At 40.3% G+C, this 15,395-nt stretch overlaps 1 protein-coding gene across 1 annotated transcript; it reads left to right on the top strand.

Annotated features, from left to right (window-relative positions):
- Positions 1–14,198: 14,198 nt before the first annotated feature.
- Positions 14,199–15,074, top strand: LOC135876182 (taste receptor type 2 member 7-like). Its single transcript, XM_065401386.1, has one exon. The coding sequence runs from the start codon at positions 14,199–14,201 to the stop codon at positions 15,072–15,074; it is 876 nt and encodes a 291-aa protein (XP_065257458.1).
- The last annotated feature ends 321 nt before the right edge of the window (positions 15,075–15,395 follow it).

Below are 15,395 nucleotides of genomic sequence, written 5' to 3'. Positions count from 1 at the left end.
ATGCTGCGAACATCTGTAATGGCACTTGTATATTCGTAACGGAATATTGTGCACCTGCATGGAGCAGATACAGCCATAAGCAACTTGTTGACACCCAGGTGAATACAGTGATGAGGTTCATCACTGGATCCCTTAAATTAACTCGAACACCATAGCTAGCTGTTCTAACATCGCTCCCCTGATGATACACCAACCTGCTGCGATACTCTGCAAAGTTCAATGAATCTTCCTATCCACTAAGATATTGACAATGCCCCCCACTCAATTTTTTACATCGGACAAGCCTTTCTAGGAACATTTGCTTAGCCTCATGCAATCAGGCTATGATCAGAAGGAGACTTGGAAAGCAGACTGGGCTAAACGAGACTTTAAAAATAAGCACCTTGTGATGCATCCCACTCAGAAGGCTCCTGGGTTTGGCCTTCCACAGACATCTTGGTCAATTCTGAACCAAATTCAAGCCAGTCATGATAGATGCGGACATCTAATGCACAATGGGAAATCAAGGACTCCCTACCTTGCGAGTGTGGCTCCCATAACAAAACATCAAACATATCACCACCTACTGCCCAATTTATAAATATGAAGGAGGCTTCACTACTATAAATTCTGACAGTCCTGATGTAGCTATCTGGCTTGATCAAGTTCAGGTAAAATTGTAGTTGCTGCTCTACACCAGCCATACAAAAGCAGAAGATGGAGCTACAACTTGGTCTTTTGAATGCCAATTCCAAGGGTGAAATCATGGATCCATTCAAGATAATGGCAAAATTCAGGCCACAATTTCAGACTAGGTATATTTGGTTTTCTCAGTCAAAATAGGATAAGGATCTGTGCCTTCTGACTGCATTTACACAGAGCAGCTGTGTTAGAAGAACATTTTCACCAAGGAATTCCATTGGAGTAGTTCAACAGAAATCAGGTATTTGGGGGATGGATAAAGTTCCATATATTATGTCTGCCTTTGTTAAAATGAGAATCGTGAATTCTCAACATGAAGAGTGTAATGGATTAGCATAGGTTTTTATTTATCTATTTCAGGCTAAAAACTCTCTTTTTGTTTTCGAATCATAGAATATTAGTGTTGGAAGTGACCTCGGGAGGTCATCTAGTCCAATCCCCTGCTCAAAGCAGGACCAACACAAGCTAAATCATCCCAGCCAAGGCTTTATCAAGCCAAGCCTTAAAAACCTCTAAGGATGGCGATTCTACCACCTCCCTAGTTAACCCATTCCAGTGCTTCACCACCGTCCTAGTGAAATAGTGTTTCCTAATATCCAGCCAAGGCTTCCCCCACTGTATCTTGCACTATAGTCTCCATCTTGAGCTGGGATACCCTGGAGGTGTCAGGAGAAATCCTTATACCCAGAAGAAGAGTAAACAATGGGAAAGCTATCAAGAGTCATCAAACCCAATAGTCCTCCATTCAGATGGGTCCACCCTAGAATAGCAGGCTGGATGCAGTTCCAGGAATTCCCTTTTCAAAGTTTAGATGGGGGTAGGAGTGTGGATTTAACCAGTTTAAAATTTCCTTTGCAAAGTTTGTGTGTTATTTGCTTGAATTGCCAGGAGTTTACTTAGGAGATGATGTACTGCAAACTAGATTTCTGTAATGGGGTATGCAAACCACACTGGGCAAGAAGGATTTAATAAGACCCTGTGGCCTCAGTCAGTCCTCCAATGATATACCTGAAGTAGTGTCAAGCCTGGAGGGAGGAGCTAAAAGGCCTGGGCATGGCTTAGTTTGGGGCTGGTTGGTAAGAAAAGCAGATATCTAGCCCCCACTTGAAGAGAGAAGTCTGGTTGGATCCAGGAAGCAGAGTTGGATGGATGGCAGACAGAGACTCCCTGTTTGCAACCAGGAGTGCAAGGCAGTTGTGTACGAAAGCTGGAGGAAGTGAAACTGCCAGGATTCTCTGTACTAATAGAGAAGCCTGCAAGGAGGAGAAAGCCTCCTATTGAGCCAGGGAATGTCCTGCCGGGGGAGTAGAGAAAACTTTCCTGAAGCAGAACCACTGGGGTGACAGAAAGTGCTAAGAAGCTCTGCAGTGATCCTGGGTAAGAGGCTGAGAGAGATACCAGTACACAATGAGCCTGGGAAGAGCCTGTGGGGAGAACCATCCCTTAGGTACCGTGATCAGGGTGACCACTCTGGGCCTGTGTTTTGGATGGCCCTATGGGCCGGTGCTACTGGCTATCGCGGTTGGTCCCGGAAGTGACAGGTCAGTCCCAGAAGTGACAGATTTGTCACTTCCACCGTGGGCCCCGCACCTCCCTAGGAACGGTCCTGCCTCTGGGACAGACCTAACATAGGTCAAGGTAGGAAGAGGTCCAGGGAAGAAGCAAGGGGTCTGCACTGACAGGCCTTGGCTGCTTAATAAAGGATCCCTGGAGCAGAAACCAGAGTAGAAGGAGGGCCTGAGTTCCCCTACTGGACCACCCAGGAAGGTGATATGGAAATACCCCTGACACAAAGGGGTGAGACCTGTGTTGGGCTGAAGAAGCACCATGGCATTGGCAGACTATTGCTTATTGGACTTTTATTTTACCCCAAAAGAGATGGGGCTATATTTAACCTGGTTGTTCATCAGATCACAACTACTCCTGTCTTTTTCCTGACTATTTTTTTTTTTTTTTTTTTAAATGGAGATATCCCATCTCCTAGAACTGGAAGGGACCTTGAAAGGTCATCAAGTCCAGCCCCCTGCCTTCACTAGCAGGACCAAGTACTGATTTTGCCCCAGATCCCCAAGTGGCCCCCTCAAGGATTGAACTCACAACCCTGGGTTTAGTAGGCCAATGCTCAAACCACTGAGCTATCCCTCCCCCCATACATAATGTACATAATGTAATTTGGATACATTATGTACCTCCTACCAGGGAACAGAACCAGTACTATTACTGTGGCCAACCACAATGAGACAACTCAACCTGAATTTCTAATAGAGTGTCATAGAGTAAGTGACAAGAGAAAAATTGCATTAAATAATGACTACAGTAAAGAAAATTGTGATGTAGATTAAGCTAATTTAGAATAAGGCCCTGTAGATGGTATACATGGGCCAAAGGTGTTAACATACCTCAGTCACTGTCCAACATTAAGAAGTGTTGAACAAAATTCAGGGTTTGGTACAGAGACCTCAGCCTGCTTAGTACCATGGCAAACACATCATTAAAAAGCCTTTTAACCTTTTATTAAAGATACAGAAAAGAAGGAAACAGAGTTAAAACATTTGAAATGTAAAGTGTTAAATACGGCTTTCATTTTAACAACATTGTTTTTTCCTTTGCCTTTAGCTGGAGAGAGTTTTTAGAAGAATCTGCTGGCCCCTTGGCTGACAACCTCTTCAATGGTAATAACTGTCCTTTTGGGAAAAAAGAAATTAGTTGAACTTGGTTGGAGCCCACACTGCTGCTGTTAAAGTCTGATCCCATTTCTAGGAAGGCAAAACAAGACAGGCACGCAAAAGGGGAGAGAAAAGAACTGCAAAGATAAAAAATGCAGTGTCCATCTCTGGTGGTGACTCTCACTTGCAACCTCCCTGCTGGAAAAACATAGGCCCAGCACACTCTGAGACCTGGCAAACTTGTATTAGCATCAGGCTGTTTAGGGCATTGCTTTTAGTTGTTTCTTTCTGGCCACAGTCTTACAGCAGTGTTGCAAAATATCTAGTCTTGGCCAGCTAAGTCAGAATCTTATTAGATGGAAGGAAAAAGGAATGGGATAGAAAAGAGAAGATATTAGAAGGGAAAAGAAAAGGACACATAGTGGGTGGGGTGGGGTCCCAGAAGCACAGTGAGGATGGCAATTATGATAGTGGAGTTCGTTCCAGTAGCTCCTGTAGGAAAAATAAATTGTTCCTTCAGATTCCCAGAACAGAGAGCAGTGGAAGGAAGTCTGCTTAGAGAATAAGAGTACTGGCCTGTTTTGTGGAGTTCTTAATGTGACAATACAGTATCTCTATTTTAGCTTTGCTGATTTTCCCCTGAATTCCTGCTCGCCCATCCGTGTAAGCCATTATATTCAAATTTTGGAACCTAAGTTTGGCAGAGAGGGTATGTCTACACGGCAATAAAATACTCATGGTTGACTTGAGCTAACAGGTCTTGGGCTGCAGGACTATGAAATTGCAGTGTACATCTTTGGGCTCAGGATGGAGCTTGTGCTCTTTGATCCTGTAAGAGGGAGGGTCCAGGAGCCCAGGGGAGGGATCCAGAGCCTTGGTACCAGTATTTTACTATTCAACTCCCATAGAAAATCGATGGGACTTGGGTGCCTAACTGCCATATGTGACTTTGAACATTCCCTTTTGCTTTTATGACTTTTTTCTGTTTAGCTCACCATACCAAGCTTCATTATTAGCTCATTGTGACACTGACCTCGACCTTCACTGCAATAATGCTTCCATCTTTTCATTATGGCAGTGCAGGAAATGGAATTTCCTGGGAAATTCTCTGATTTTGAAACTAAAGATCAAAAATAAAGGAATTTCAGAATATCTTGGAGAAGAAAAATTAAGCTGAAAAACATTTAGGTTGAAGCAAAACATTTTGTTTCACTAAAATATAAATATCTCATTTTGATTTTGACTATTGAAATTTTATTATATTCTGTAATATAAAATAAAAAAAATGAAAGTTGTTTAGAAATGAAAAATTGAAACATTTTTATTCAAATTAATTTTTGTCAACATTTAAATATTCCCACAACGTTTTGAATTAGATGCAATGGTATTTTCTGATAGAGAGATATTCTGTTAGAATTTTTTTGATCTTCTTTATTATTACTATTATTTCTTTCTATTACCATCATGCCTGGGAGCCTCTAGCCAAAGACCAGGACACCATTGTGCTAGGTGCTCAGTCCCTGCACCAAAGAACTTCAAATAAGGAATCTGGGGGAGTTGGAATTGGCTCATGTAATCTCCATGCCTGATTTTTACATTCAGTGGGAGGAATATCAAGTAAGGAAGGATACGGCAATGGAGAAAGGAAAAACAGAGGGCAGGAAACTGAACATCAAGAAGAAAGACAGTAAAAGTCAGGTAGGTGCTATTGACAGTAGAATGACTGTACCTAATCTAAATGAGGTATCTGGGTGAAAAGGAGCAGAAACAACTGAGATGTCTGTACACCAATGCAAGGAGCTTGGGTAACAAAATGGAGGAGCTAGAACTACTGGAACTAAACCTAATTAAAATAGTCATTTCAGCTGATTTTTTGCATGACATGTAATTTTTTCTTTTACAAATGTGTTTTTTAAAAGTCAGTTTGGATAGTGTTATGTAAGCATTTGAAATGCTTAAATCATCTATAACTGTAAATAAATGATGTGGCATCTGTACTACTTAGAATGTTACTTTGTTTTACTCGTGAAATTTTCTTTCTATGAGTCAATTACTTATTAAATGTATGCAAACAAATTAATAGAATACAAAACTTGTGTCCACATTTAGTGGTGCCCTCTCTGGTGATCAGTTCACTTAAGTCTGCCTTTGGGGTGTCATTTTCCCAGGTGCAGAGGGACCAAGCAAGATCCTCTGCAGCACCTAAATCCTGGAGGGGGGCTGCACAGGGAAGAGGCAGGAAAAGCAATGTGGCTGCAGAGGCTGCTAACTTCAGATTAGCTGTCTTGGAAGGCTCCACCAAGAGCAGACCAAATGCAAGTTGGATGAGGAGGCTTGTAATGGGGGTCACTCAACTCAAGAGCATTTCCTCCTGGACAGTCGTGGCCTAGCAGCTCTCTTCCCCTATGACACCACTTGCCGATGGTCACTCCATTGCTGTGGTGGTTTCTCTTCCTATAATTCACAGTTCTCCCTCTTCGCAACTCAGTCATCTGGTTAGGTCCAGTAGGTCACCCCTTCCAGAGTGTCAAAGTCTTACCAGATCAGCTGTCCAGATGACACCTTCAACAGACCTGTGCCATATCCCGGTGGCTGGTAGGGGAACCCAGGCCATCCCTTGATAATGGGTTCCAACCCAGAGATCCTATGATCCCCCTTTGCTCCCCCCCGGGCTTCTTCCTACCTTGCCTTCTCAGGCTCTCTTTCTTCACAACTCCTCTGGGGTTGACCTTTCTTCCAGGTCTAGGATTCCAGAACTCATTCTGCCTCCTGGGTTTCCTCCTTCCACTTCTCTGCTCCCAGCAAGTAACTACACACTCTCTCCCCCTGCAACCCTCTGCTACTACCAACTTTCCCCCTTTATATTTCTTACATGGCTTCTCCCCCAGCTGGGCTTTATCAGCAATTAGTGTTTATAAATTCCTGTCCCTCCCTTCAGATGCAACTGTGAAGCTTAGTTGGCCTCTTCTTGACCACCTTCACCCCTATAGGGCTGGTGTGGGATGGACACCTCATAACAAGGCCATTGAAATCTGGATCAAGTGGCACAAAGGTCCACAAACAGGTTGTTGAAGGACAATCACTGCTGTTGCAGCCACTGCTTAGTTCCTGTGCAAAGACCATCGATTTGGTCACTCTGCAAGGAGATGCAAATCTCACCTTTACTGAGGATCATATTATTGCCTGTTGTTCAGGGGATTTGTCTTTTGACAGTGAACCACAAGAACACAGAACATTATCTTCAAGATTCATGTTCACACGTGGTCCCAAAGGGCATCTGTTTCTGGGCAGTCAGAATTTCAACTTTACTTTCTATGATAATTTGCAATGGAAATATTATTATAAGAATCACTCTGATCCATTCAGAGAACAGAAACAGTACCACTTCTCTGACCCATCATAAGGAAGCAATGAATTCCAAACTTTTTCTTCTTAGCTCACACATCCTAGTCATATTCAAGTCTTTTTGTTTCCTACATGTCAACTTACATGCAAAAGGATTTCCTTTTGTAGCTATCTTGATTTTCCTAGGGCAATGTAAGCTATTTGGGTTTTATTTTGTTGTTTCCTGTCATTCAGGAAATAGACTTTATTGCAACATTACTGAGTTAACAAATGAATGATTACACTATTTGTAATTAGGGTGGGGTTTTCTGGTTTGAATAAAAGGGTACACAGAAGGAAAAAGCCCAGAGATACTTTCGGTGCTCACAGAGTAAAAATTGTTTCTTTAGGACAGTTGCAAATTTCACGTGGATTCTGTTACAACAAGTAACAAGAGCTGCACCTGGATGAAAGACATGAAAAATGAATATAAAAAAATGAAAAAAGATATTCAGTAGGATTCTGCTGTGTTCTGAGTGTAAAGTTGCTACAAGACATACTTATCTCAGCCAACCATTTATTATTTTATACAACACAAATGCAAAACTTGGTGCTGTTTTTTGACATCTTGTTTGGTCCTCCTTGATTAGCTATTTAATATTGATCAGATTTGCAGAACTCATGACAGAAGCCTAAAATCAGTCTTGTAAACTTAAAACAGAGAAATGCGAGGACTGCACTTTGGTCTGGCTGTGATTCTTGGATGAGGGATAAATTAGTTTGGGAAACTTAAAAATGGGTGCAGAGGTTACAGGGACTTGTGACTAGCAAGTTCTATACTTTTGACATATATAGAATAATAAAATTATAGGTCTGGAAAGGACCCATCATGCTTTACTGAGACACCATTAAGAATTACTTTTTGTCCATCTCTTTCTCTGCCTTGCCTATTATATTACCGTAAGCACTTAGGACAAAGAAATTCTCTTTGTGTCTACATCACCAAACACTGTGCAACACTGATCCTGACTGGGGCACTACTCTGATATAACTATTGATCAGCAATAAGAGTACAGCTGTAACCAGATCTGGCATGGATCTGTCACAGGTTCTCTTTATATGGATGGATGCAAATCACAGAGTTTTGTTAAGAAGATTAAAATCAGAATGTACCTGGATTGATGACAAGGACACTGAATGCAGGAGAGGATGGATTGTCAAATGTATACTTCTTCATGAAATTGTCCTTACGGTGCTCTATTCTGGGTGCACGTGCATCCTTACACCTCTGAGCAGAGATTTTTGGTAGCACATGCACCCTCACCAACCTTGTTCTCTGTACCTAGTGTATATAGGGCAGTGCAGACCAACCGCCACTCCAGTCTCTTCTCAAGTGCCATAGCCTGAGGCAGAGCTCCTGTGGCGTCTGCCTCTAAGATCTTAGGTTATTTTTCCCTGTAAATATTTAGATAGGAGTAGCCCTGTTATTTCTATAAATTTATTTTAATAGTTTGGGGAAACTTGCAAACAGTTTTTTTTGGCAGGGGAGGGGACGGGTTAGGAGAGGTTTAGATTCCTCACCCACTCACTTCTTGCCCTCCCTCAAGCAAGAGTTTCCTCTTGAGAGGAATTATATTTTTGTTGTTTTTGTCTACAGGGATACCTAGTTCCCTCAGTTTCAAAACTTTATTTCCCTTCGGGGTCCTATTCCTATCAGTGAGAGCCATTGTAGCTGTCTTTATTGTTTAGGAGAGGCTCATGTCCCTTCCAGGTGCAAAATTTGCAGAGTTTGGGAGTAGGTTGAGGAAGATCTACGGAACCACTCCACCACAGGACCCTTCCCTTCATCTCCTCAATATGAGGAGTCATTTGAGAAAGGAGAGTAGATGAGGAAGCATTACCAATTAATATATCTTCCTTCTTGCCTGATGAGATGGTAATACTTCCTCCTTCTTCCTATGCAAATGACTTCAGGCAGTTTCAAAACCTAATAATTTCAGTGGCAGACTCTTGCAAATTCCATTAGAGGAAGTACATGAAACACAGCATAAACTGATAGACATATTCCATACAACTTCGTCAGGTAGAATAGCTTTACCAGTAAAAAAAGCCTTGCTTGAATAAGCTAAAACAGTATTTCAATGCCCAGCATCAATACCACAAACATGTAAAAAGGGAGGACAATAAATATTTTGTGCCTCTAAAAGTTTCCGTGTATTTATTTACACACCTGACACAGAACTCATTGGTAGTGGATGCTGTAAGTGAGCACAGTGAACAACATCATTTCAAATCAAAACCTCACAAGAAGGACTAAAAACATCTGGCCTTATTTGGGCAAAATAATTATTCCTCGACCTCATAGCAATTTAGAGTGGTGAAGTATGAAGCCCTCATTGCCAAATACAATTACATCAACTACAATAAGTTCATATCCCCTATTGAACAATGGCTCCAAGACCAAAAATAGCAATTCCAGGCCATTTTTACAGAGGGTCAGCTTATTGATTAGGCTTGATTGCAAGCCTTGTTGGATACAGTGGATACACTATCCCATTCAATGGCAACAGCAATAGAGTGTGCTATGTATCCTTGTTGCAATACTCTGGAATCCTCTAAGTCCAGAATACTGTCAAAGATCTTCTGTTTCATGGGGGAGGGGGAAAGCTGTTTAGTGACATCAAGCACAAATTCCTATATTCTTTAAAAAATTCAAGAGTAGTTCTTCATTCACTCAGGATTTACACTGCTGCAAATAAAACAAAACTCAGTAGATCACAGACAGGAATAGAAGAAGGGATTGGATCCTTAAGGAAAGCTGCCCCTTGGAGGGCAGAAAGTATAGGGGAAAAGTGAGAACTGCCAAAAGCCAATCACATTTGGACCTTGCAAAGGAAATTATAACCAATCGTAAAACATTCTTTAGCCATATAAATAAAAACAAAAAAAGGAAAGAAGTAGTGAGATCATTAAGTACAGATGACAGTGTAGAAATTAAAGGTAAACTAGGCATGGCCCAACATCTAAATGAATACTTCACCTTAGTTTCTAATAAGGGTAATGAGGAGCTTGAAGCAGTGGCAGAGTGACTAATGGGAACAATGATATGGAAGTAGAAATTACCACCTCTGAGGTAGAAACCAAGTTCAAACAGCTTAATTGAGGGGCCCAGATAATCTCCATCCAAGAATATTCAGGGAACTGGAACTTGAAATTGCAAGGCATATAGCAAAAATTATTAATGCATCTGTAAACGTGGGGGTCATATACTAAGACTGGAGAATTGCAAATATATTACCTATATTTAAGAAAAGGTGTGTGTGGGGGGAGAGGGGAGTAATCCAGGAAACTACAGGCCTGCGGGAACAAATTTTGAAAGAGAGAGTAATTAAAGACATAGAGGGAAATGGTAATTGGGATAAAATGCAACATGGTTGTACAAAAGATAGATCATGCCAGATCTCTTTGTTTGAGAAGGTAACTGATTTTCTAGACAAAGGAAATGAAGAAGATTTAATCTACCCATTTTTCAGTAAAGCATTTGATACAGTTCCACAAGGGAAATTATAAACTGAAGTGCAGAAGATGGGGATTAATATGAGCATTGAAAAGTGGGTAAGAAACTGTTTCAATGGGAAACTATAATAGGTCATTCTGAAAGATCAGTCTGGAGGCTATTAGCAGAATTCCTCAAAAATCAGTCTTGGGACCAATATTATTTAACATTTTCATTAATGACATTGGCACAAAAAGTAGAAATGTGCTAACAAAATTTGCAGGTGACAAAAAGTAGGGAGCTATTGCCAATATGGAGGGGGACCGGAATATCATACAAGATTTGGATGACCTTAAAAACTGGAATAATAGAAATGGGATGAAATTTAATAGTGCTATGTGCAAGGTCATTAATTTAGGGACTAACAACAGGATACTTTCCTGGAATCTGGGGATTTACCAGTTGGAAGTGATAGAGAAGGAGAAAGACGTGGGTGTAGTGGTGAATCATAGGATGACTATGAGCTGCCACTGTGATGTGGCCACGAAAAAGGTTAATGCAATCCTAAAATGCATTAGGTGAGGTATTTCCAGTTGAGACTGGGAAGTTCTATTACAATTGTACAAAAGGTACTGGTGAGACCTCATTACTGGAATACTATATGAAGTTATCATCTCCTATGTTTAAGAAAGATTAATTCAAACTGGAACAAGTGCAGAGAAGGGTTACTAGGATAATCAGAGGCACAGAGAACCTACCTTACAAGAGGAGACTTAAGGACCTTGGCTAGTTTATCCTAACCAAATGAAGGGTGAGGGGAGATATGATTGATTTCTACAGATACATCAGAGGGAGGGAAAGGAGGAATTTAAGTTAAGGGCTCATGATGGTACAAGAGCAAATGGTTATAAACGGGACATAAACAACTTTAGGCTTGAAATTAGAGGAACCTTTCTATCCATCAAAGAAGTGAAGTTCTGGAACAAAGTTCCAGGAAGAGTAGTGGGTGAAAAAAGCTAACTTGTTTCAAGACTGAGCTTGATAAATTTATAGAGAAGATGGTTTGATGATGTTTCCTACAATGACATCCACAACTGCTATTAGCAGATATCTCCAACAGCTGGTGCTAGGCATTAGATGGAGAGGGCTCTGAGTTATTACCGAGAATTCTCTCTCACCCACATAATCAGGGTCTAACTGATCACTATGTTTGGGGTTGGGAAGGTATTTTCTCCCAGTCAGATTGGCAAGGATCCTGTTGTTTTGGGTTTTTTTCCCTTGTCTGAATCATAGGGCACAGAATGAATGGTGGATTCTCTGTAACTTGAAGTATTTAAAACAAGGTTAGAGGACATGAGTAACTCAGCAAGGAGGTTATGGGTCTTTTTCAGAAGTGTGTGGTTGAGGTTCTGTGGGTGGCAATGTGCAGGATATCAAACTAGATGATCACGATGGTCTCTTCTGGCCTTAAAATCTATGAGTCTATCATTTCTATGACGTTTCCTTATGAGATCTGTTCAATAAGTCTATAGCTAAATCCCAAAAGGTGTTGAGTACCTGCAACTGTAGAATGTCTCCTCAGCAACACAAACTGCTAGGAGCACATCAGTCCTGTCTTCTGTTCTCTATGATGGTTTCCCATAGAATCTCAATTCATGGTCCTTGCCATCTCCATGACAAATCAGATCCCTGTCAAATTTCAAGTCCCTGCTTTAAAGCAAGGTGGTACTAGAGTTTTCAAAGAAAAGGTTGCCACAATTTTTTAATATGGGCACAGCAATTTCTATTTGCCTTCCCTTGTTCTTGGAAATGACTGGACCTTTCTATGGGTAGACACCAGCAATGGAACTTTTCATCCTGAAAAGTTAGAATTTGGTAAAGTTATATGCAACTGGTAACAGGGTCTTATAATGAAATGAATCCTGCCTATTAGAATAGAATAGCCTTCCCCTTGAATTCAGTGCTCAATATACTCCAGGCCTTGACACAACTTTTATTTTTAACTAACACTTAGCTACAAGAAATGCTTGATGATTGAATGTCTTTCTTTGGCTGATGCAATTTATCTTAAAGCCAATACCATACTAGAATTCTTTCCAACCAAATATATTAGTTGTCATTAGTGATGGACAAATCAGCTAGTCCAGGAGAAGGAGAACTGGCTCAAGCAGCCACCCAAATCTTGACTAAAACCCAAATCTTTGTAAGTTTTAAGAGTTTGTTTATGTGTCTTTCACCGCCCTGCAACTAAGTAGATTTGTTAATCTCTCCTGGGATACCTTTCAATTAGATGAATTCCAACACTTATTTGGGATTAAAACAGCAAGTGGCAATATCTTAATTTTTAAAATTACACTAAATAAAGAAGAGCCATAATGATAATGCATGCTGAGGTATTTCTGACCATGAGCATGTTGACAGGAAGTGTTCCCCAATAATCAATTGGAGGTGAAGGGTGAGAGTTTGCTAATGCCTGGAGTATCTGGGTGTCTGGGGAGGCAAGGGGTAAGAAATAGTTCAAAATCAGCCAGGACTCCTTAATTTCCTTAAAATAAAACCTGAAGCAGTTTAAGAGAGAGGAAGACAACAGCTGGGAGTAGATCAACAGCCAAGTTCTGCTCTGAGTGGAAAGGCTTTGCCCATAATTTGTGTTGTTTTGTTGTTGCTTATGGAACAAAAAGGAATTTAAATATTTCATTATGTTGTCCTTCTGGAGCATCAGAGACTCAAGGATTGATTTAAAATAGGAGTTAAAATAAGGGAGAGAAGGATATAGTTTAGCTCCCCTTGGTTTGGATAAGTCGATACTCCTCTTTGACTAGTACAGTGAATCTGCTCAGTCTATTTTGACCACTGTTCCAAGATACTGATTACGTTCTTTCTGGAGCTAGACAAGGATCAATGCACTTTATTTTTCCACCTTCTGATGCAGGACAGGAATCAAAAGTTATGTTTGCTTTTTCATATAGGCTGTCTGAGGGTTCTTTGTTTCCTTTTAAAGTAGAGGATCCACCTAATCTATTTTTCTGCTTGCGAGGGCTTTAGACTTTCTTTTAAAAAAAACCAGGTCAGGAATTGTGGCTGTACTCTGGGGTCTTCCCTCAGGAGCAATGAATGTACTAGATGTGTGGAAAAGGAAACCATGCCAAAACAGAAGGGAGACCAATCCCCACTGCTACTTCAGCAAATGGGCAGAGATTAGAACTCCAAGTTTCAAGGCAGGTTGCATTCTTCCTCTTTGCCACTGTTCTTTTCATGCTTTTTGTTGTATCGATCTCCTTTTTACTAAATCTGCACATAGCAAACACACCAAGTGGGATCTCATCAGTACTGCTGGAAAAAATTATTTTGAGGGATCTGTCATTATTTTATTACAAGAATGGTGACAAATGGGCTTGAAAGCAAAAAAAAAAAAAAAAAAAAAATCAGTGCAGGAATTCCGAAGATGTTAATAAAATCAGGCCCCTTTCTTCACATTTGCCTGAATATCTTGTGAAAATTATCTAAAAATATCTATGATTTCAATTGACCATTGCTATAACTATTATATGTATATAATATTAGCTAGTGCATTGCCACAGCTCACTATGTACCACTAAGGTTCTACTTAATCCTTATTTTGGAAAGCATATTGCATATTCAAATAAAGGGTTATGTTTTAAGTTCATTTAAATAATAATTTGATTAGTCACTAACAGGGCATTCTGGGAAGGGACATGCAAATAACTTTTCCATGAACTAGACATGTAGTAATAGGATAGATGCCAGATTTGAATCTTCATTAAATGGGCTGGCTATATATGAACAACAGGTGAGACTCAATTTTCATCCTGCTTTTGAACCTGTACTAAAAGGACTAATTTTGTATATCCATGAGCCAGACATGAACAGTCTTCTAAACCAAGTCTTCTGAACTGATGTCTTCTAAACCAAATCTTCTGAAAAGTCAGGAGTAGTGAGCTACAAACTAAGAATTAATGATGAAAAAATCTTTAGCTCCTGCTGTTATTTTTTATCTGATCATCTCAGCAATGGAATTATTAGCAGGAGTTGTTGCAAATGGATATATTGTTGCCTTAAATTGTATCGACTGGGTCAAAAGCAGAAAACTGACTTCCTATGATAAGATAATAACCAGTCTGGCCTTCTCCAGATTTTGCCTACAAGTCTTTGTGTCATCAGACAATTTCTTATATAAGTTATATCCAGTTTTCTTTTATATGAATGAAACATCAAGCCCTTATGCAGTTATTTGGATGTTTATAAATCAAGTGAGTCTCTGTTTTGCAAGCTGCCTTTCTGTGTTCTACTGTGTGAAGATTGCCTCTTTCAACCAAGCCCTCTTCAACTGGTTAAAACTGAGACTCTCCAAACTGGTGCCATGGCTGCTTTTGGGCTCTGTGCTGTACTGCTTGGTTACCACAGTTGCTTTTACAATGTTCACATATTCCTCCCACAACTCCACAGATTGTCTATCAAGAAATGTCACGATTTCAGACAACAACAAGAACTATGCAGTGTTCACTTTTCTGATACACGGCATAGGATCTATTTCCCCCATTATTCTATTTATTGCTTCATCTGCTTTGTTAATCATATCCCTTTGGAGACACATCAGGAAAATGAACCTTAATTCAGACCTTAATCCAAGTTTCAGGAACCCCACTATGGATGCCCATGTGCGTGCACTTAAATCTGTGGTGTCCTTTTTCATCCTCTACAATATTTATTATATGGCTTTAACATTGTCAATTGGAAGCCTAGCCTATGTCAGTGATGAATTGAGAATTACAGTGTGTACAATTATAGTTGCTGCGTATCCTTCTCTACACTCCATTGTCTTGATTCTGGGCAACCCCAAATTAAAACTGGCCTCAGCAAGGATTCTGCATTCTGCCAATTGCTGATTCAGAGTGGTTAATTCATAGTATCTATTCCTATCCTTCGGATAAGAATGTTCACTTCCCTTATAAAGCACGGTAGTGAAAAAAATGAAATTATTCTATTTTCCCATGTGTTCTCCATTTGAAATCTCTCCTGTACTGCTACAGTACGCAAAGCACTGATGATTTCCATGAAGATTATGTGCACACTCTGCTTCAAACTCTTCCAATGCACATCAGTCCTTCCCTGCAGCAGCATTGCCATCCTTTTGAGGAGAGACTGCCCATTGTATCAGATGTTTGATGTGGATATATCATTAAAAAAACAGGATGAGACCACCAAAC

The sequence above is a fragment of the Emys orbicularis genome, chromosome 3 (assembly GCF_028017835.1).
Source record: "Emys orbicularis isolate rEmyOrb1 chromosome 3, rEmyOrb1.hap1, whole genome shotgun sequence".
NCBI classification, from domain to species: domain Eukaryota; kingdom Metazoa; phylum Chordata; order Testudines; family Emydidae; genus Emys; species Emys orbicularis.
The sequence above is the reverse complement of the archived record's forward strand: the minus strand, read 5'-3'. Positions and strand labels throughout refer to the sequence as shown.